Source organism: Pneumocystis murina, assembly GCF_000349005.2.
Source record: "Pneumocystis murina B123 chromosome Unknown supercont1.3, whole genome shotgun sequence".
Taxonomy (NCBI): Eukaryota; Fungi; Ascomycota; class Pneumocystomycetes; order Pneumocystales; family Pneumocystaceae; genus Pneumocystis; species Pneumocystis murina.
In genome coordinates, this window is record NW_017802361.1 from 509,426 (window position 1) to 529,980 (window position 20,555).

A 20,555-nucleotide genomic window follows, 5' to 3' on the forward strand; every position below is an offset into this window, starting at 1 on the left:
TTTTAACTTATATTTTTTTTTTCAATACCACTTAATTTATAATTTCTATGTAATATATAAAAATAGTTTAGCTTTTGAAAAAAACATTATTAAGATTTTAGATACAAAACCCAAGTTTACATAAAATTAAAAATGATTTTAAACTAATTGTCTTAAAAACTTTTTAAAATATAACGGTATCAGCAAGATTCATGATATTCAAAGTATTATACAAAATTCTGCATACTATTCTATTTATATTTATCCTTACTTATAAATTCGCTATTAAGCCTATTACGAAATCTTTAACAACCAATTGAAGTTTTATAATAGATATCATATATAACAAAGATCATATAATATTGAACTACAGAATCTATGAATATTCTACGGTAATACTGACATTTTTAAGCTTTAACGCTTCAAGTGTTTGATCAAGCTCATTAATAAGCTTTATTCTGTTAAATACAAGTTCGAATTCCTTAGAATTCGCAGATAATTCTGATTTTATATATTCGAATAACCGAGAGACTTTATCTGATAAATTGAACAATCGAACTTTTTTTGATCCATCCGAAAACCGAAATTGAATATTAGTGATGTCCGTAGACATAGCATTTGGTTCAGGTGGAGTTACTGCTGGAATTTTTTCAAATAAAGATAAAGAGTTTTGTGTATCTTCTAAAATTAAACTCAAAATAATAAAATAAAAAAGACAACCATTATGATTAATATTTGAATCATCAGAAATCACAATTACTTCATCTTTACTAGAGACTCTTTTATAATTACTAATTTTATTTTTTTCATTTAATGATGCAATCAATGCAGCATTGATCTGTTCAGATTCTGACATATCTTCTACCTAATTTATAGTTATGAAATAATTCGACTAAGAATAATTTTATACTTTTTTTGTAGACAGTTTTCGAGTAATAGGATTCTTAAAACTCGGATTCAAAGAATATTGTTCAAGAAAATCATGTACTACATATCATTAAAAGTTAAAACACTTAAAAAATATCCAAAAACTTACATTCCATAAGAAAGCTATCTGGTTCTATTACAGAACTATCCCATACTTTTACCCTTTCACCTGTCCTAGGATCAATAATAGAAATATGAGGATATTCTTTTATAGGATAAAATTGCTGATACAATATACCATCTGATGAGGTTGAAATATACTAAAACAATACTTTAAATAAAGTTTAAACAAAAAAAACAATAATACTTGTAAAAAAATAAAATTTTTAAGAATAGCATCTTTTACTCTCTGATCTTTCCACAAATCCCTATTTAATTTTTGACATAAAAAATCAGTATTATCTTGCAAATTTACCATCACCCATAGCATTTTATTTTTAGCCTGTTCTTTGGCGGTTTCAAAATCAATATTTTTTATAATATCAAATGGAGGTGTAAAAAGATATACAGGTCTACTTTTTTTTGAACGTTCTTTTGACGCAGCTTATTTTTCAAATTAAAAATATACAAAAAAATACATAATACTTACCAGAAAATTCATCATCTTCCCACGCTGTTGAAAAAGACTGATCAAAAACACTTTTTCTTATCCCTTTAAAAACAAAAAAGCTTAATAATATACCATCGCAAATAAAGTCTTACTATTTAAATAAAGTTGTGTATATTTAGACATAGATTCAGAAGTATTAGATTCAGAAATATTATTACGTTTTTCCACCACTAAATCATTTACATCATCATTTTTGGATACATCTGAACCCTTGAATATATCCTTTTTTGTATTTTTTTCAATAGCTTCTTGTACAAGATTATCATAAAAAATATTTTGTTCTCCTGGCATTTCTATGCCTTCTTTTATGTTTTTTGACTCATAATATAACGCAATAGCCTGTTCTAGATCCATACATGATGAATACAAGTAATATTTTGCTTCTTTTAAACTTGCATATGTTACTGAACAAAATTGACAAATTGCTTCATCCATTAAAAGATCTATTGTGATTTCAGAAAAATTTCAACAATTTGACACTATGAAATAAAAATAAATAGGCTCTTAACTAAAAGTTCTTATTATTCAAAATATATTTTTATGATTCAGTTTCTAAACGTCAATCCGAAGATTTATTAATTTTAAAAATATCTAAAGTTATAAAAATATATACTTAAAGATTATAATAAACAGATTATTTTTAGAAGTTTTGAAATTTTTTTTAATATTTAAATATTTTTTATAGAAAACATAATTTTATAATATATAGATCCTGTAATTTAATACAAAATATAAAAATAATTTAAGAAAATCTGAAAAAAAACTAAAAATATTAAGATTTTATGAAACAATTTCTAGAATATTTTGAAAATTAATTCGTAATGAACATTTATAAATTATATATTTTTTATATATAAAATAAGACCAAATTATATTTTAAAATATTTTTCAATTTTTTAAAAAAAACAATTCCAAGAATATATATTTTAATATATATTATCAAACATTTCATTAAAAAGTAAAAGAATCAACATATAAAATCAAACAAAACAGATAAGATGCAAATCATATATTCTTCATTGAATACATTTTTTATATAAAATATCAAACAAAAACCTACTGATAAACGTAAAAAAATACATTTTTATACATAAAACATTCAATTATTTATTAATATATTTTATTCCATATTAATAAACAAAAAAATATTCGAAAATAGTTCAAGAAATTATGCTTTTTGAAAAAATACGCAAACATTATATATATATTATTTAGTATTATTTTTATTGAAACCATTTTCATATATTTTTTATAACAGCATTCAACATCATCACATGCCCAACTCTAAAAACGAGGAAAAAAACATAAAAACAAACAAATTTCAGCGAAAAAAAGATAATAAGGAGATAGAAAAACAATATGATGAAGAAATTATGTTTTTTAGTCGAAAAAAAACCTCATTTAAAAGCCCAGAAACTTTTACTGATGTAAAATATAAATACTGTAAGAATTTTCTTTAAAAAATCATAGTATAGTTCTAATTTTAATTTTTATATTTTAGACAGTAAGAAATATGATTTTAGGTACTTTTCTTTTTTAAAGATTTTATATATAAATTTGAAATAGTTTTGATCCAACACAAATATCATCATCAGAAACATTTTCTTCTGATGAAAATACTCTATCGTCACCTAAGAGTATTTCATCAGAAAGTATAGAAAAATTACCAATTGTTATTTCTCAGGAAAATAAAGAATCATTAGAAAAAAATAGATCAATAAACATTTCAAAGAAAACTCATAAAAATACACACAAAAAAATAACTAATAAATCTCATTCAGAATCATCATTATCACCATCACCATCTGATAGAAAAAGAAGTATTAGTCTTACACCACCTCCTCGTTTATCTAAACAAATCATTCAAGAAGGACACCGTATGTATATGTATGATTATGTTTATAGCAAATATATATTAAAAATATTTAGGAATCTAACACAAGAAACAAAAATCAACAAGAAAGCCGCAAAAGAAACAAATAAATCAGAAGAAAAGGAAAATAATAATTTCTACATTTATGATAATTCGAATATTGAAACATATGACCAATATAGCACAAATGAAACAAAAAATACTGATATTACAGAACTAGAAGCAAAAGAATTTCCAGAAAATAATAAAAAGATAGAAATTTTTGAAATAACAGTAATCGGAAAAAGAAATATAAAAACAGATGACATTTTTTTTCCAGAATCCTGGGAAGAACCAATTTTATTTAAAATACATGAAAATCAAGCATTCAGGGTTATGAAAAACTCATTTTGTTCTTATAAAAAACTTAATAAATCATATTATGATCAAGTCGTATTAGTATTTAGAGAAAAAAGAATATTTGAATCAGCTACACCAAAGGGAATTAACATGTTAAAATATGGTTCTAAAATTACAATAAGTAAATAACATCAGTTGAAACAATATAATTCTTAATACTAATGCAGATGCCATGTCCAAAAAGGAATATAAACACCTTATAAGTGAAATAGAAAAAAGAAAAAGACTAAAAGATGAAGATATACACGATTTTTCTAATTCTACAGAAAAAACATTAGAGTCTATGACATATATCATTATTGATGATCCGCCAATTGAACTAATTTTAAGAGACAAAGACAACGAAAGCATAAAATTATCGATCGATACAAATGCAACTATTTCTAAACTCATAGAAACATTTAAAACATCTAAAAATATTAATACCAATACTAATATTACACTGATATTTGAAGGCGAATACCTCGAACCCAATTTATCTATTTCTTATTATGATTTTGAAAATGGAGATCTGATTGATGTACAAATAAACAATTAATAAATATACTTTGTATATTTCGTATGCCAGATCAATTATAATATAATTATAAAATATTAATATTCTCTTAGATTTTCATGTTAAATATAATATTATTCAGATTATCCAAACTATTTCTTCTGCTATCATTTATCTTTTCTAATATCATCTCAATAAAATGTTTATCAATCTATAAAATCCGTGAAATTTATATTTATTTATACTATATTTTACCTTAAATAATTGAAAATTTGGCTCAAATAAAACAACAAATTTGGTAAAATCAACAATAACTATTTTATCTTTCAATGAGGAAACATATAAAATGATATCCTTATGAAAATTTCTGACAATTTCCTCAATTTTTTTAATTTCAGTATGTAATTTTCTCAAAGTCTTAAAAGATCTTTTGATAAAACTTCCAAATATTAATATACTCTTACAACTCTAAAAAGCATAAGCCTTAAAAAATATTGATTGATAAATTTACCTCAAGTAAAAAAACAAAGTGTTCTAATATATTATCATTATAGTTTGAAACATTTACAAATGAAATAACTAAATTTCGTTCAATCCATTCTTTTAATCTATTCTCTTCAATATCATATGCTTTTTGATCAGCTATTTGAATCAAAAAACAGAGAAACACCCTAAAAAGAAACATCATCTGCATTTCAAATTCACTTAAAGTATCAAATTTTAATCCATCTAATAGCCATTCGTCCGACTTAGATTTTACTTTTATATCCTCAATAGTACCAGATATCAATAAATTAACAAAAGACATTTTAAAATTTTGTATTTTAAGCCAACTTTCCTATATAAAATTAACCGTAATATAATAAATCTCACAAAATACATCAGGTGCTGAAATTATTCTGTTTTTTATTTGTTTAGATTTATCTTTAATAGTACCAAAATCAACCATTATAGTAAAATCCCTATTGTCATAATATTCTTCTCGAGCAAAACCTAAAATATAACATTAATTAAAATAAATCATAATACAAATTTCATTACCATTATTTCCTATAATTTCATCAGAAATCTTATTGTCTATTAAATAAGACAAATGTAATAATTCATATCTTAACATATATCTCCATATACTATTATTAAGTCTAGTTGCAAATTCAATGAAATTATCAATGTTTGAATATGAACCATTTTCATAGGCTAAAACAAGCATTTCAGGAACTTCTTTAATATTAGATATATATATATATTTTGCAATCCTTAATTCATTCTGAAAAGATTTTGAAGGATAATAATTTGAACACTTCGTCATAAAAATATAGCTTAATGTATCATATTGAATTTGTTTAATTGATAAAGACTGATAAGTAAAAAGTGCTAAAGAAAAAGCACCTTAAAATGTTTGAATAACAACTCCTGAAAAAAACAATAATTTTTACCTATCATACAATATAAACGAACTAACAACAATTTAAACTGAAAATTATATTTACTATGAAGAAGTCCAAGTTCTAGAAACAAAATCGCTTGTATAAGATAACTCTGATCGTCTGTAAAAAAATCAATAGATTTTAAACATAATATACAAATTCATACTTCCAATAAAAAATGTATTAATAAGAGCATGCACAGATAAAATCAAAAAATCATCTCCATATTGTTTATCAGTGACATTTAAATGATCATCCAAAAATAAAGAATTTCCATACTCTTTAGCTAACTGCAATGAAAACATAACCCATGCATTTTCATCCTTGAATTCGCAATAATTAATAAGATATTCGAACTTCTTAACATTTTTCAACACCTCTACATAATTTTTTTTCTTTATCATTAATATTTTAAATAAAAAAAAGGAAATAACTACCATATCATATATTTTAGCCTTACAAAACTCAAAAATATGGATTAAAAATCGATCCTGATGTTTTTTTTCTAATTTTTCTACAAATGGCCTTAGGTCTTCAAAACATGAAGTTTTTAAACTAAATATTTCAAAATATTGAATACAAGAGTTCAGTTTATCATCAGTCATGCCATTATCAGAGATCAAAAAAGATAATTTTAAAGAAGCAAGAGCCAAATTTCGTAAATATGGAAACTTTTGCTTCTTTTCCTTATAATAATTTGCTAAATCCAAAAGTACACTATTAATTCAATTAAACACATCAAAAAAGTCAAAACAAACCTAGATGAAGAATCAGATCCCGCCAAATTTAATGCAGCATTAATCTGCATATCAAAAATCTTCCAATCATTATTTCCATCATCCAGATAATTACAACATTGAGAAAAAAGAACTTTCCACTTTTTCAATTCAAAAAGAAGATCCAATTTAACCCTTTGAAGATCAACATCTATAAAAGATTTAAAGATATCATTTTCTAAAACGTCTAGTGCATCTTCCAACTTATTACAAAACAATAAAACTCTAATATATAAATGTAATTCTTCAGAAGAAGATAATCTATATAATTCATTATTTTTTTCAGTCGTTTTAAGAATCAAACGATATGAAAGTGTCTGAAAAAACTGTTTTTCACTTTCACTCATCTTTATCATCTAGCCATATGAATTTAATAATAATTAATCAAAATATGTATACTTTAAATAATTCTAATGACATCACTGCCCAATAATAATACTTCCTCTTCCCAAATATCTTCTGAAGGCTCATTGCAGCCTTAAAAAGCATTACTATTCACTTTTTATAATATACTAAAATACCTTTTGCTGTCCACGAATGTTATTAGTTCTTACCATAGAAAAAAACCAATTTCTAACAAATTCTTCATCATTAGGCTTCTTTTTTAAAGCATTTTCAAACATTTCAATAGCATTATCTGCCATATTTAACTCTTGAAATACAATTTGCAAAACATTTAAAACATCCTGATCTATAGGCAATTTTTTCCTTAAATTTTCTGATATTTCTAAAGCCTTCTCATAATTTCCAATCCGTAAAAGAGAAAGAGCACTTAACGCTTGATATATTTGTGATTCTGGTGATTTTTTCAAAACTTTTGTACACATCTGTAATGCCATTTTTGGAAAACCTTCATCCAAGGCATCTATAAAAAAATTACAAAAAACTTACAAAAAGAAAAATCCTTACCAAAAATCGTCTGAACTCTCATTTTTCTTTATTCTATAAACTACTTTTCGAAAATATCTACCTCTTAATATATGCCTTAAATGCCCCTTTGGGATAAAAATATATACCAAAATATATTTACGTTATATGAGCTTCCTATAAACAATTAATCTGTCTATAATTTATGGAATAAACATGTCTCACACTTGAATTTCAAAGCTTCTATTTTACTGTAGAAATCGATAGAACTTTCAAATGTACGAGGTTTTCTAGTTAAAAAGCTATGATTCAATGGAAACAAATGCTTTTCTGCATATTTCAAACTATCCGTGCTGTTCCAAAACCTTATAATTATCTTAGTCTGTCAATTTGTCATTTTTCTACACAAACCTATAAAGCACGTAGATATTTTGATACTCTACAGCTGGTAAAACAACTTGAAAAAGAGGGATTTACAAAACAACAGAGTCTTGCAGTGATGCAAGCTCTCCAAGCGGTTTTGGAGGAAAGGTAAGCATTTTCACGCATGTTTTTCAAGTATAACTGAATATAAATGATAGTTTTCATGATTTAACAAAAACGATGGTTACAAAAGAAGAGCAAGAAAGGGTATGTAATGTAATGAGAAGAGGAGATTAATAGTATACACTTTTTTATAATGATTTCTCTAAATCTCTACCCCAATATAATTTAAACAAGGGTAATAATTAAAAGATCAGTTATACGCAAAAAGTAGAATTTTCACAGCTTCGTTCAGAGCTTCAGACACTTGAAAAGAATGATCTAACATCAACTCGTCAAGAATACGACAGAATTCTAGCAGATCTTGAAAAACTAAAGAGGATTTTTCGGGAAGAAATCAATCATACACTTGCTAACGTACGTCTTGATTTAAATCTTGAAAAAGGAAGAATCAGAGATGAATATACGGCACATGAGCTAAAGATCAAGGAGACAGACACACGTATTGAAAATGAAATCAATAATATAAAAACACAAGCAGAAACAATTAAACTTCAAATCTTTCAATGGCTTATTGGAATTATTACAGGAGGAGGAGCATTAGGTAGGCATTTCTAAAGTCCGGAAAATGCGCTGATTATAAAGTATTGGCATATATACGTTTAATTACGTAAATATTAGCAATTAAAGAAGAAAACAAAGCGCTATAAAGAAAAACTATCATTACTAAAAAATAATTCACGAAGAATTCTTTCAGTGTCCTTAGGCGATTTAACATTGTACCCAAATGTCAATGGACTGTTGTAGATTTCCCAATCATTACCACCCTAAACAATTAATCAACTTTAAATATATCAAATCAACAAACTTCATGAGTTTTATCTCCGAAAAAATAAATCTTGAAATTCTTGTTCTGAAGATATCTCAAACAATACGTTTTATCCCACCCTATAGGAAAAACATCGAAAGAAATTTGACCACCTTAAACATTCAATAGAACACAAAAAAGACATATAAACAAACCAATTGAAAAAGCAAGTCCATAATCAGCAAACTCCTTCTGGAGAACGCATATAAATTTTCTTCGTATTTCACATTTTTTATCATATTCTTCAAATTCATTACGTTCTTGCTTTGTTGAATTACGTCCTATGGGGGAAATATTCATCTTTCCAATGAAAAAAAGAATATTTAGATATTTGCAAATATATTTGATATAATGAATATTACCATTCCATTACGAAGCTCAATAAAAGTTCCTCTAATGAATCATTTAATAACATTGATCATTTTTTTAGGACTACCTTTTAATTGGAATATCTAGCTCGGAAATATATTTTAAACAGAAATTAGTAAACGTTTTATACTTTTCTTCACCCAGGTGACGAATGAAGGACTATTACAGATAAATTTATCATTTAATATTAAAAAAACCAATACCTGGGCTTCTAAAAGTTTTCCTTGTTCATAAGCTATTAATCCATTTTCAGGGAATGCATAGTCAAACATGTCAATAACTTAAATCAATTTATACAATTATTATGTTTTAATAACATTTACCTGACGTTTTATTAAGTCCAAGTTGTTCTTGCTGTTTTTCAAGGTCACCTCCTCCAACAAACCCAATTACCACTTTTTTTCTTAACTGCACCAAAAGGTCGAACATATCTTGACTAATAATCTAATGATTTATTAATATTTAATTATTTATTTAAAGAATATTAACATCTCTTGGAGGCGTCAAAGTGCCATCTACATCAAAGAGCAAAAGTATATCACCATAAGGTCGATCTTTAATATCTAAAGTCGTAAAAGACATTGCAAACTAATTGATTATGTGTAAAGGGTGTATAAAAAATTTAACTTAAGATGAAAAAATTTAATTAATCCGCTTTTTACTGTCAGCGACAAGATAATATCTATAAAAAAAGTGAAAAAAATGCAATAAGTGATACAAGATGGATATAAAAAGAAAAATAATTCAACCTTTTTACAGAAATACATATGTTAGTCTTTTTAGAAGAAAAAAGTATGGAATTTCAAAGGGAAAAGAACTACCAGCAGCAGGTGATCAACTACATGGATATTTAGTAGAAAGAGTGAGTTATATTAATGAGAAAAAGAATATTCTAAAAAAAAGAAGAAAAAACATATTAAGGAACTTGATTTAACAGCAGTTCTGTTAAAACATGAAAAAACAGGAGCAGAACATCTTCATATTATGAAAAACGATAGAAACAATGTGTTTGCAATAGGATTTCATACACCTCCCCCCAATAGTGCGGGTATACCTCATATTCTTGTCTTAATAATTATTGGTTTTATCTTATTATTGATAAAACTGGCAGGAACATACAACATTATGTGGATCAGCAAAATATCCAGTCAGAGATCCTTTTTTTAAAATGTTAAATAGAAGTCTTGCAAACTTCATGAATGCTTTTACATGTTCAGATCATACAATGTATCCATTTGCAACAATGAATCCCATAGACTATGTCAATCTTCGGGATATTTATTTGGATGCAACTTTGTTCCCAAAACTTCGAAAAATAGACTTTTTACAAGAAGGATGGCGTCTAGAAAACGAAGATCCAAAAGGTTTTTTCTTATTTTAGAACCGAATTATACATTTTTTGTTAACAATGTATAATAGATCCACAATCACCTATCGTTTATAAAGGTGTTGTATATAACGAAATGAAAGGCCAAATGGTTATTCCATTCTATTTTTCTATGAAAGCTTTTTTATATTTAAATAGTCTAATTCATCTTATCTGTTTTATATTCGATATCAACAGCAAATGTTTAAAAATACAATTTATCAAAATGAAAGTGGTGGAGATCCTGCAGTCATTACAGATCTTACTCATGAGGATCTGGTTAATTATCATAAAAAGTATTATCATCCAACAAATTCTAAATTTTTTACATATGGTAATATTTATTTATTTACTTTTATAATAACAATTACAAGGGGATTTCCCTCTAGATGAGCATTTACAAGCTATTAATTCTAAAATATCTTCTTTTGATAGAACCATTATTGAAAATGTTCAAAAAAGTATCGAGCCGTTTGAGTCACCAAGAAGAATATATGATATATTTCCTTTTGATCCATGTTAGTTCATATTGTTTCAGAATTCCTTTAATTATATATAGTATCAGATCCTAACTCTCAAATAAAGATGTCTATTTCTTTCTCTGCTAACGATATAGTAAATGTTTTTGAAACTTTTTCATTTCGTGTATTATCTTCATTATTACTTGATGGACATTCTTCTCCTTTATATAAAAGATTAATAGAAACAGGTCTTGGGTCAGATTGGTCTCCAAATTCAGGTTATGATACAAGTTTTAAAACGGGAATATTTTCAATAGGTCTTCAGGGTGTTGCTAAAGATAATATTAAAAAAGTTGAATTAGAAATTAGAAATGTATTGGAGGAGGTGGCAGAAAAGGGATTTGAACAGCATAAAATAGATGCTATACTTCATCAAATTGAGCTTACTCTTAAACATAAGTCAGCAAACTTCGGTATATCTTTAATGCAGAGTCTACAATCAGGGTGGTTCAATAATTCAGACCCATTTTTAATGATATCTATTAATGAGATTATCACTAAATTTCGAGAGTATACACGCGATGGTCAATATTTAAAATCATTAATATGCAAATATATGCTAAATAATAAAAACTCACTTTCATTTATAATGATGCCTTCAAAAACACTTATGCAGGATTTATCCGAAAACGAAACCAAGTCTTTAATGACTAAAATAAATTCTTTATCTTTACAGGAAAAAAAAGAAATTCAAATACAAGCTTTAGAATTATTGAAAAATCAAGAAACTAAGGAAGATATATCGTGCTTGCCGACATTATCAATTGATGACATAGCAAAAAATGTTTCTAAGGTTGAATTATTTCATGAAAAAATTGGGAAATTGAGTGTACAATGGAGAATTGTCCCTACAGAAATTACATATTTCAGAGCAATTAATCCTTTAAACAAGCTTCCAGAGCATCTTAAACCTTACTTACCATTATTTGCTGAGGTGATTTATTAGAAGAAAAATAGATTTTAACTGATATTTTAAGGTTTTAACTAATTTAGGAACTCATTCCCAAACAATGTCGGATTTAGAAGATGAAATTAAACTTAAAACAGGTGGATTAAATGTTTCTACTTACATTAGCACTAAATATAATGGTAAGACTATTATTCTAAAAATTTATTATCTAAATTTTTAGATTTAAATGCAATAGAACAAGGATTATTATTTTCTAGCCATTGCTTGAGCCATAATATACAATCTATGTATAATTTATTTCGTAAATTACTTCTAGAAACAAATTTTGATAATGTCAAAAAATTAAGATCATTAATATCTATTAATAATAGCAATATAATGAGTTCACTTGCAGAAAGCGGGCATTCATATGCACGTGCTTTTTCTGCTTCTTCATTAACTTTAGGAGGAGTATGTGTATAATTATTAATTAAATCTATATTAATTTGTTAAGAAATTCTCGGAAACAATGAGTGGGATAACTCAAGCAAAATTAGTTAGTAAACTTTCTATGAAAGAGGACTTGTTAAGTGTTGTAGATAAACTTAAGGTATATATTATTATATCAAAAGAAAAAACTCATAAATTTCTAGGAAATTTCAAAATACACATTTTTTCAAGAATCGCTCAAAGTTTTCATTACTTGCAATGATAAACACATAAATTTAAATAAGAAAGAATTGAACAAGTTTTTTTTAAGTCTTCCAACAAATTTAGGTGATGATAAACCTGAAGATGTATTTTCTCAATTTATTCCGTCCTTTGGCAGAAAAGCTTTCTTCCCATTGCCATATTCCGTTAATTTTGTATCTCTCTGTTTGCTAGGAACTCCATATATACATCAAGATGGGCCCGTTATGCAGATATTATCCAAATTACTTACTCAACAATATTTACATAAAGAAATTCGAGAAAAAGGTGGCGCATATGGTAGTGGAGTTTCATATAATAGTCTAGAAGGAATTTTTGGATTCTATAGCTATCGAGATCCAACCCCTCAAAGAACATTATCAATTTTTACAAATTCTGGACAATGGGCTATGGAACACAACTGGACCCAGAAAGAACTTAACGAAGCCAAGTTAAATGTATTTCAGTCATTAGACGCTCCTATTAGTATTGATCAAGAGGGATTACCATATTTTATGAATTCTTTAAGCAATGAAATGCGTCAACAGTTAGTATTTTATTATTAATTTATACTTTACTAAATATTTATAGACACAGAGAACGTCTTTTACAAGTAAATGTAAGCGATTTATATCGAGTATTGGAGAAATATATTTTTGAGCCAATATCACGGCAACATTTAAGTGTCACAGTATTAGGAGAAAAAAAAAAATGGATTGAACAAGAAAAACAATGGAGGATTTTTGATCTAAATGAAGATATAGATATTTAATTAAAATGAATAGGCTATTTCTAATTATCTTGTAATCACTGTATGCCTTATTTTTAATTTTATATAGTATATATATATTAATATTTTTAAGCAAAATTTTCAAATAGATAAACTTGTCATAAATATAGCACAAAACGGCTATTCTACTGCTCTTGGATCGCTTTTCTATGCACAATTTGATACTCCTTTATATAAAGTTTATATGGTGAAGGACACTGATATTGTGCCAGAACAAAAGACATATTTTAAGCACTTGCCCAAGCATCAGATCTACTAAGCATAAGACTGAAGCTTACGCGGACTATAGCTAGGGTACATCTTGCCTAAAAGTATTATTTTTATATAAAGAAGATTTTATATTTTGTAATAACAGATATCTATAAAATCTAAATAACACAATAAATATGCAAAAAAACAAAGATATATTAGTAGAAATTCTTTACACACTTTTACTTTTTATATAATTTTATTAAGTACTTTAACTTTAGGATTAATTAAATATTACTATTATATCATTCTAAATAAAATACCATAGAAATATATCCATATCTTTTATCTGTTATATATGTAAAAAACAACTCATGATTTTTTTTTGCAAAAAAAACTTTATGAAACTTTTACACATATATCATTAATAACCGATATTACTTCAGATAATAGCAATACACGCTAATTCGCATTGCTAAATATGCATAAGCAGTTGGATATGATAATACTACAACTCATGGCTTCTTTAATGATATTTTTACTTTTTTTATCAGAACTCCTCTACTATCCGTTTCTTCAAAAAAAATATGATTCTATTAAATACCCATTAACAAAGAAAAATAAAACAATATTATACCTTTTGAAGCCATTCTCTTAACATCTCATCTGACCATTCATCTGATTTTAATTTATTAATATTTTTTTAAAATTTCTTAAAATTACCTGGAGAACAAATTTTATCAGACCATATATGAACAGCGACTGCCAATGTAATAACTACAACAAATGTGTATAAGAAGAATTTCTGATTCAAAACACGATCAAGCCATGTCTGTTTCATACTAAATCAATATGTATGAGTGCCGTCAATACGATATATATATATAATTTGCTAGAAAAAAAATCGAAAAAAACTACAAAGAAATAGCACACCATCATCAATTGGATTCATGCACCATTATTATTTGAAAGTAAAAAATAACGTTATACATTATTTAATGGCGAATCATCCATTTCATTCGTTTTCCATATGTCAGCATGTCGTTTTGCCACAAGTTCCCAATCAATACAATCAAACCAACATCTCAAATATTTTTCTTTTCCAAAAACACCATAATCATGTATCCATGCATATTCCCAACAATTAACAACTAAAAGAGGCACAAGCAATGTCTCTACTTGTATATCATGTTTTATTACATCATTTAATACAGGTTGACCCACAGAAAGACCCATTGCAATGGAACGTCTTTCATGATATGGTTGACCAGCATTAAATGTTGGAAAAATCTTGAGTTGTTGTTGAACTAAATCTTCTACTAGCCATACCCAACCAGATCCAAATATTGAAAGTGCTATATAAATAAAGTTCTCTTTAAAAGTATGAAAATCCCCAAAACTTGAATTAAGATACTCCAAAAAGTGTTTCGGTGGCTCGGTGTGCTCTTTTATCTTGCCTTTCTAAATAATCATAAGTTTTATCACTAATGCTAAATATCTCAACTAAGCCTAAAAAAAAAAAATGATTGTTAAAAGCCTGTGAAGAATGATTATAAATATAAGAATGAGATGCACGATTAGCTGATTGATGCGCAATACTTTCAACATCACCAATATCTTCATAAACAGTACCTAAATCATCAATAAACTTCATTATATTAGTTCAATCTCATAATACCCTTAATAAATTTATTTAATTCATCTATGTGATATTGTTGTTTTTGAAAATAAGCAATTTCAAGACCTTTAGGAGAATATAAAGGAGGGAAACCCTCTTTTTTCCAATTCCAAGACAAATAAAGAGGAGGAACACAATGTGTTAAATAACGAATAGGAAAAATCCATTTCTAAACATACATTATAAAATGATACAAACATCTTTAAAACAGCAAAAACCCTCTTTATTTGAGATGAAAATTCCCAACGTTTTAACAGAGAAAACATATTATTCCTGGCCGCTGTCAAAATAATTACAAGGTAGAAGATAAAAAAATAAATATATAAAATACAAAAACATACTTAACTACAGAAAAAAATAATTCAATACATGCTATAAAACAGCAAATACATTAACTGTTTATTTTTTTTGTATTTTTTAAAAAAAGTAGAAGACCAATTTACCTTTAAAAATAAAAACAGATTACTATGAATCCGTGTTTACTGATGTATTTTCCAATTATTATTAAAAGAAATTTTTTTTGTTGAATATTTTTAATTTAATCATAAGCATTATTAATATTGTTAATGTCAAAATTCTATATTATTTGAATAATCGTTCCTTATATATCCATAATTTAAATAAATAGAAAAATAACAAAAATTATTTATAGTCAATATCAATTTCTATGTGAATTATCTAAAACTATTTTTTTAATTAAAATTACCAGCCTAGTAAACTTTACATCGAAAACATATCCATCATAAAATATTATTATAGATTCTAAAACGTCATTCACTTTCCTCAATATATTATCTAATTAACTACAATTTAAAAAACAAAATGTCTAGAAAAATACTTACACATTATTATAATCATTTCTAATATATTCTATAAATCATTAAACCAAAATCAACAAAAGATTAAACATATAGATATATTTAATTGCTATATATTTTTAGTAGTTAGGTTTTTTTGGAAGCCATGTAAAAATTTGATGATCATTTCCTGAATAAAATTCCTAAAACAAATAAATATCCATTATATCAGTAACAAAGAAAAAAATACAGCTGAATATTTTTTACCAGTAACACATGACACTTTCCCTTGTGTACTATTAAGAGTTTTAATTAAATTGCCATGAAATAAATCGAATATATGTATTTGAGAATCGTTAGAAGGAAACAATATAAATGGAGTTTCAGATTCATCAGAATGAGTGATATATGGATTTGTTTCTTGAAAACGCGTATTTCTAATTGTTTGACCATAATGAATAAACGTATTCAAACCATCCTGTAAATCCCATGCCCTCATAGCCTCATCGTGACCAACAGATACAAGATAAAAACCATCACTTGTAAAAGCTAGGCCATTTACGGGGCCATTATGCGAGCAATTCCTCTGGAATGTAGAATCGATCTGTAAATTATATTGATGAAAACATTTCAAACAAGAAATAGCACGGCGGACATCCCATAACCTTACTGATCCATCACTTCCACCAGATACAAGAGTATAGTCATCTCTAGGAGACCAAAGAACTGTCAAAACATTTCCCTCATGCCCCTGCAAAGAATGTGTAAACGCTCCTGTCTTTAAATCACAAAGACGAATAGATGATGAATCAGTACCACCTACAAACTCAGTCAATACTAAAACAAAATGCATAAATCTAACATGCAACAAGGCAGTGACTTGCAACAAGTGATAAAGTATGAGCATATACTTTCTCTCCAAGATCAAATGAACATACTTCCTTATTATAGTTTAATTTTATGAAATTATCTATAATAAAACAATACCTGCATAGTATCTGTATTCCAAACCTTTACGAAATGATCAAATGAGGATGTCGTGAATAAACCTTGATCAAAAGGCCACCAATTAATATCAGAAATCTCATATTGATGACCTGAATGTCTAACAAAAATATATTACTAAAAAATTCAAACAGAATACAATAACTAACACAGGAATAAATGAAATAGGGCCTATAGATGTTTCTTCAGCATCTTTCTCCGCTTCCAAATCCCATAAACATACTAATGATTCCGTTCCTCCAGAAAGAAGGCTAAAAACACCAATTTTAAACAATTTCTAATAAAAAAAACACCCACTATCTCTCAACACTATTATCAAAAACTAATGCTTGAATATTTCCAAAATGCCTCTTTTTAAACTGTTTAACGGGTTCTGAATCTATTGACCAAATACTCTTTAAATACTGCATACGACGCAAAATAGACGACGACTGAGCTCCAAGTGATCGAAGAACAAGAAAACGATCCATTTATAGAATTAAATACAAGAAAACTTACATAAAGACCTACCCTTTTGATATTTTTTTCTACAGCTTATTGTTTTGCTCTTCATAAATCGTCATAGCAACGATCAAAAAGAAATTTACTAAAATTCACACAAACTCTGCTTTAAAACATAACAATAAAGTTCTTTAAGATAGCCTTATCACATTTTTATTGTTTTCATGTAGATTTTATTTTTTTTAAAACACAAGGAAGGCACAAATTAGATAAATATTTTTTATTTATATATCTATAAACAATGAAAAAAAGGCAAGCAAATGTCTATGACGCAGTTTCTGACAAGCTCTTTGATCCTCATAAGTATACGAAACCATTGAATAGCTCAGAATTTCCTCGTCTAAAAAAACAACGTCCTCGTGGTCCTGATGAACATTTGAAAATTGTTTCAGCAGATCCAGAGGTGCAACTCCCAAATTCAGTAAATTTTTTTAAATAGAATTAAGTAGTTAAAAGTTTATTAATATAATTTAGGATCTTCTTCAATCATTATATCATTATATTTCCGTTTATTGTACAAAACATCATTTTTTATCACTTTTTGAAAGCCTAGATGAAACAGCATTACTAGCATTTGGTAGATAGTTATTTTTATAATGTTAATTAAATAGTTTTAGGATTTTTGATAGAGAAAACAGTGGAAACACTTTTAGGGGATGGAGAGAATATGTTTATTGAAAAAAAAAAAGATATATAGATTAAATTATTTAGGAAAAACTTTATCTCAAAAACACTATTATTTCAAATATAAATATATCATACATATTTATACTAAATATTCATGCGAATTGTGAAAGTTATGTCAATTTTCTAATAAATCAACTTATTGCATGAAGACAGAACGACTTTAATTTTTAATACATGTCGGAAAATTCATATTATTAATAAATATTAGATACTAAAATTGTGCTTAATCAAAAGAATAGCATTTTAAAGCAAAATATTGACTAGAGATGCTTTAGAATTCTATTTATTGTAAATGAAGATTATTCCTTTTAGTAGAAGATATGAAAAAAATGCTAAATTTTTAAAATCATCTTTTTAGATGATTTTCAATACTTGATTTTATAACCTTCTATTCTTTTACTTTCAAAAAATAATAAGCACTTATCCACTTATATAGCAGCTCAAATTTTTATTTTCTTTAAATATAAATCAAAACAAGAATCCTATAAACATATTTAAAATTATTTCTTCATTTATTCGAAAAAGTTTAGCATAATCTTTTTTAGAGAAAAAACTATTCAATCAATATGAAAAAATAGCATAGAATACATATTTCTAAATTCAATTTATTAAAAAGGATTAATTTAAATAAAAACTTCAAAATAATTTATTTTTTATAAGCAAATTTTATAATACTTTAAAATTTTTTTCTAGAAAAAAATAAATAAAATAATCCCTCATCTCTAATGTATTATAACATTCATTTATGTTTTTTTTTTTAAAAAATTATACACTTCTATATTATTGATTAAAAAAATATTCAACCTCGAAGTAATTTTTGCTGATAAAAACCTTAATATTTTGTCAACAAAAATGCTATTTTTCAAAAGAAAATGAAGATTTAAAGGGTTAGAATGTTTTAGAAATGAATAAATGTTCAGAACTGGTTTCTTTATCTTTTCAGCCAACAAAAATAACCCCAAAATGGGAAAAATCTAAATCATTAGCATATACAAAAAAAAAAGTTTTCAAAAATAACTCAGATGAAGAGGAGGAAAAAGTGAAGGATGAATTACTGAGCGGATTTGATGACTCGGGTGCTTTATCATTGAATCCTGAAAAACATTCTAAAAAAGAACCATTAGTTATTCCAACTCTTAGAAATAGAGATTGGCATCAAGAAATTCTAAAACTCCGTGAAAAAATATCATATCTTCCTAACAAAGAATATTTACAAGATGGAAATGTTATTTCTCAAGAAAAGGAAAAAGATTCAAAAACATATGGTTTAACGTTTATTGACAAACAAAAAAAGATTTCACCCGAAAAAAAAGCTCTAGAGCCATCTAATACATCCGCTCCTTCTCTTTCTAATGCAGAGAATACAGAAGAGGAATGTGTTATCAGAGCATTATTAGCAGAAGCAGAAGGACAAAGAACAGAATCAAATCTTATATTACCTATGACATCTAATACAGATTGGAAAACAAATACTCGATATTTGACAGAAGATGAACTATATAAGCGAGATATTATGTATTTACCAGACCCAGCAACTTTGGAAGATTACGAAAATATCCCTGTTGAAGAATTCGGCAATGCTTTATTACGAGGTATGGGCTGGAAAGAAGGTGAAGGTATTGGAAAAAATAAACAAAAAACCGAAATTCCTAATAGGATGATTCGAAGAACTCAGTTTTTAGGTATTGGTGCAAAAGAATATGATGCAAAAGAGCAGGATGAACTGGGAGCATGGGGAAAGGGCATTACAAAAAAACAGGCAGATAAAACTTATATTCCCGTTTTAAAAGTAGATAAAGTAACAGGGAAAATAATATACGAAGAAGCAACTAAAAATAGATCAAAAGAAACCTATGAAAAAAATACCAGTTTCAGAAAATCACAAGAAAAATTTAGAAGTATTCCAACAAAAAAAAGTAACAATTATTCCTTCAAAGAAAACAAATCAGAGAATTTATATAAAGATTATACCGAGGATTCATATCACTCTAGTTACTCAATTTCAAGGAAAGATTCGGATGATTATAGACATCATTATAGTGATAGAAGTAAAAATCAATATTATAATACTTATAAAGATAAATATTAGTTTTTTACATATATTAATACCGAAAACATAGAAATCATATTTCATATTATGATATATTTTTAAATCTTAAAGATAACTTAAAAAATACTTTAAAGCAACACATATCACGTATATAAAAAAAAGCAAGTGTAGGAAGAATCTATATCAATTTCTGGTTTACAATAGATTAACTTTTAATGTTAATAACTACTATTTTTCAAAAAATATATCAAAAGTGGAATATTTATGGAATTTAACAAATTCTAATTAAAAAAGAATACACAACCTATAAAACTCAAA

General features: G+C 26.3%; 11 protein-coding genes across 11 annotated transcripts; 5 read left to right on the forward strand and 6 right to left on the reverse strand.

Annotated features, from left to right (window-relative positions):
- Nucleotides 1-355: 355 nt before the first annotated feature.
- On the reverse strand, nt 356-2,017 carry PNEG_01087 (hypothetical protein; the record flags this gene model as incomplete). Its single annotated transcript, XM_007874808.1, has 7 exons — nt 1,609-2,017; nt 1,496-1,558; nt 1,214-1,449; nt 1,016-1,166; nt 890-966; nt 700-844; nt 356-657 (listed from the first exon to the last, which is right to left on the reverse strand). Exons 1-7 carry the CDS (start codon nt 1,949-1,951, stop codon nt 356-358), a joined length of 1,317 nt encoding a protein of 438 aa, XP_007872999.1. The 5' UTR covers nt 1,952-2,017.
- A 770-nt stretch (nt 2,018-2,787) lies between these two features.
- On the forward strand, nt 2,788-4,619 carry PNEG_01088 (hypothetical protein). Its single transcript, XM_007874809.1, has 6 exons — nt 2,788-2,959; nt 3,018-3,039; nt 3,083-3,403; nt 3,446-3,909; nt 3,956-4,347; nt 4,398-4,619. The coding sequence occupies exons 1-5, from the start codon at nt 2,791-2,793 to the stop codon at nt 4,324-4,326; spliced, it is 1,347 nt and encodes a 448-aa protein (XP_007873000.1). The 5' UTR covers nt 2,788-2,790; the 3' UTR covers nt 4,327-4,347; nt 4,398-4,619.
- On the reverse strand, nt 4,394-7,418 carry PNEG_01089 (hypothetical protein; the record flags this gene model as incomplete). The annotated part of the gene is made up of 12 exons (XM_007874810.1): nt 4,394-4,495; nt 4,540-4,752; nt 4,796-5,122; nt 5,165-5,277; nt 5,326-5,673; nt 5,721-5,831; nt 5,878-6,106; nt 6,149-6,428; nt 6,470-6,843; nt 6,887-6,964; nt 7,009-7,352; nt 7,397-7,418. The coding sequence occupies 12 exons, from the start codon at nt 7,416-7,418 to the stop codon at nt 4,394-4,396; spliced, it is 2,541 nt and encodes an 846-aa protein (XP_007873001.1).
- A 240-nt stretch (nt 7,419-7,658) lies between these two features.
- On the forward strand, nt 7,659-8,511 carry PNEG_01090 (hypothetical protein; the record flags this gene model as incomplete). Its single annotated transcript, XM_007874811.1, has 4 exons — nt 7,659-7,885; nt 7,936-7,984; nt 8,090-8,441; nt 8,483-8,511. The coding sequence occupies 4 exons, from the start codon at nt 7,659-7,661 to the stop codon at nt 8,509-8,511; spliced, it is 657 nt and encodes a 218-aa protein (XP_007873002.1).
- Nucleotides 8,512-8,541: 30 nt separating this feature from the next.
- PNEG_01091 (hypothetical protein) lies at nt 8,542-9,656 on the reverse strand (the record flags this gene model as incomplete). The annotated part of the gene is made up of 8 exons (XM_007874812.1): nt 8,542-8,664; nt 8,706-8,818; nt 8,861-9,005; nt 9,068-9,098; nt 9,142-9,233; nt 9,278-9,354; nt 9,398-9,518; nt 9,564-9,656. 8 exons carry the CDS (start codon nt 9,654-9,656, stop codon nt 8,542-8,544), a joined length of 795 nt encoding a protein of 264 aa, XP_007873003.1.
- A 139-nt stretch (nt 9,657-9,795) lies between these two features.
- Nucleotides 9,796-13,312, forward strand: PNEG_01092 (hypothetical protein; the record flags this gene model as incomplete). Its single annotated transcript, XM_007874813.1, has 12 exons — nt 9,796-9,936; nt 9,981-10,139; nt 10,186-10,438; nt 10,494-10,552; nt 10,600-10,774; nt 10,815-10,958; nt 11,000-11,895; nt 11,939-12,050; nt 12,092-12,321; nt 12,365-12,460; nt 12,504-13,087; nt 13,132-13,312. 12 exons carry the CDS (start codon nt 9,796-9,798, stop codon nt 13,310-13,312), a joined length of 3,030 nt encoding a protein of 1,009 aa, XP_007873004.1.
- Nucleotides 13,313-14,034: 722 nt separating this feature from the next.
- On the reverse strand, nt 14,035-14,360 carry PNEG_01093 (hypothetical protein; the record flags this gene model as incomplete). Its single annotated transcript, XM_007874814.1, has 3 exons — nt 14,035-14,112; nt 14,157-14,197; nt 14,243-14,360. 3 exons carry the CDS (start codon nt 14,358-14,360, stop codon nt 14,035-14,037), a joined length of 237 nt encoding a protein of 78 aa, XP_007873005.1.
- A 143-nt stretch (nt 14,361-14,503) lies between these two features.
- PNEG_01094 (hypothetical protein) lies at nt 14,504-15,463 on the reverse strand (the record flags this gene model as incomplete). The annotated part of the gene is made up of 4 exons (XM_007874815.1): nt 14,504-14,980; nt 15,024-15,151; nt 15,198-15,366; nt 15,416-15,463. The coding sequence occupies 4 exons, from the start codon at nt 15,461-15,463 to the stop codon at nt 14,504-14,506; spliced, it is 822 nt and encodes a 273-aa protein (XP_007873006.1).
- Nucleotides 15,464-16,134: 671 nt separating this feature from the next.
- Nucleotides 16,135-17,529, reverse strand: PNEG_01095 (hypothetical protein; the record flags this gene model as incomplete). The annotated part of the gene is made up of 6 exons (XM_007874816.1): nt 17,297-17,529; nt 17,149-17,250; nt 16,982-17,099; nt 16,857-16,935; nt 16,245-16,813; nt 16,135-16,197 (listed from the first exon to the last, which is right to left on the reverse strand). The coding sequence occupies exons 1-6, from the start codon at nt 17,467-17,469 to the stop codon at nt 16,135-16,137; spliced, it is 1,104 nt and encodes a 367-aa protein (XP_007873007.1). The 5' UTR covers nt 17,470-17,529.
- A 212-nt stretch (nt 17,530-17,741) lies between these two features.
- PNEG_01096 (hypothetical protein) lies at nt 17,742-18,197 on the forward strand (the record flags this gene model as incomplete). The annotated part of the gene is made up of 3 exons (XM_007874817.1): nt 17,742-17,921; nt 17,975-18,077; nt 18,118-18,197. 3 exons carry the CDS (start codon nt 17,742-17,744, stop codon nt 18,195-18,197), a joined length of 363 nt encoding a protein of 120 aa, XP_007873008.1.
- An 828-nt stretch (nt 18,198-19,025) lies between these two features.
- On the forward strand, nt 19,026-20,301 carry PNEG_01097 (hypothetical protein). Its single transcript, XM_007874818.1, has one exon. The coding sequence runs from the start codon at nt 19,092-19,094 to the stop codon at nt 20,274-20,276; it is 1,185 nt and encodes a 394-aa protein (XP_007873009.1). The 5' UTR covers nt 19,026-19,091; the 3' UTR covers nt 20,277-20,301.
- The last annotated feature ends 254 nt before the right edge of the window (nt 20,302-20,555 follow it).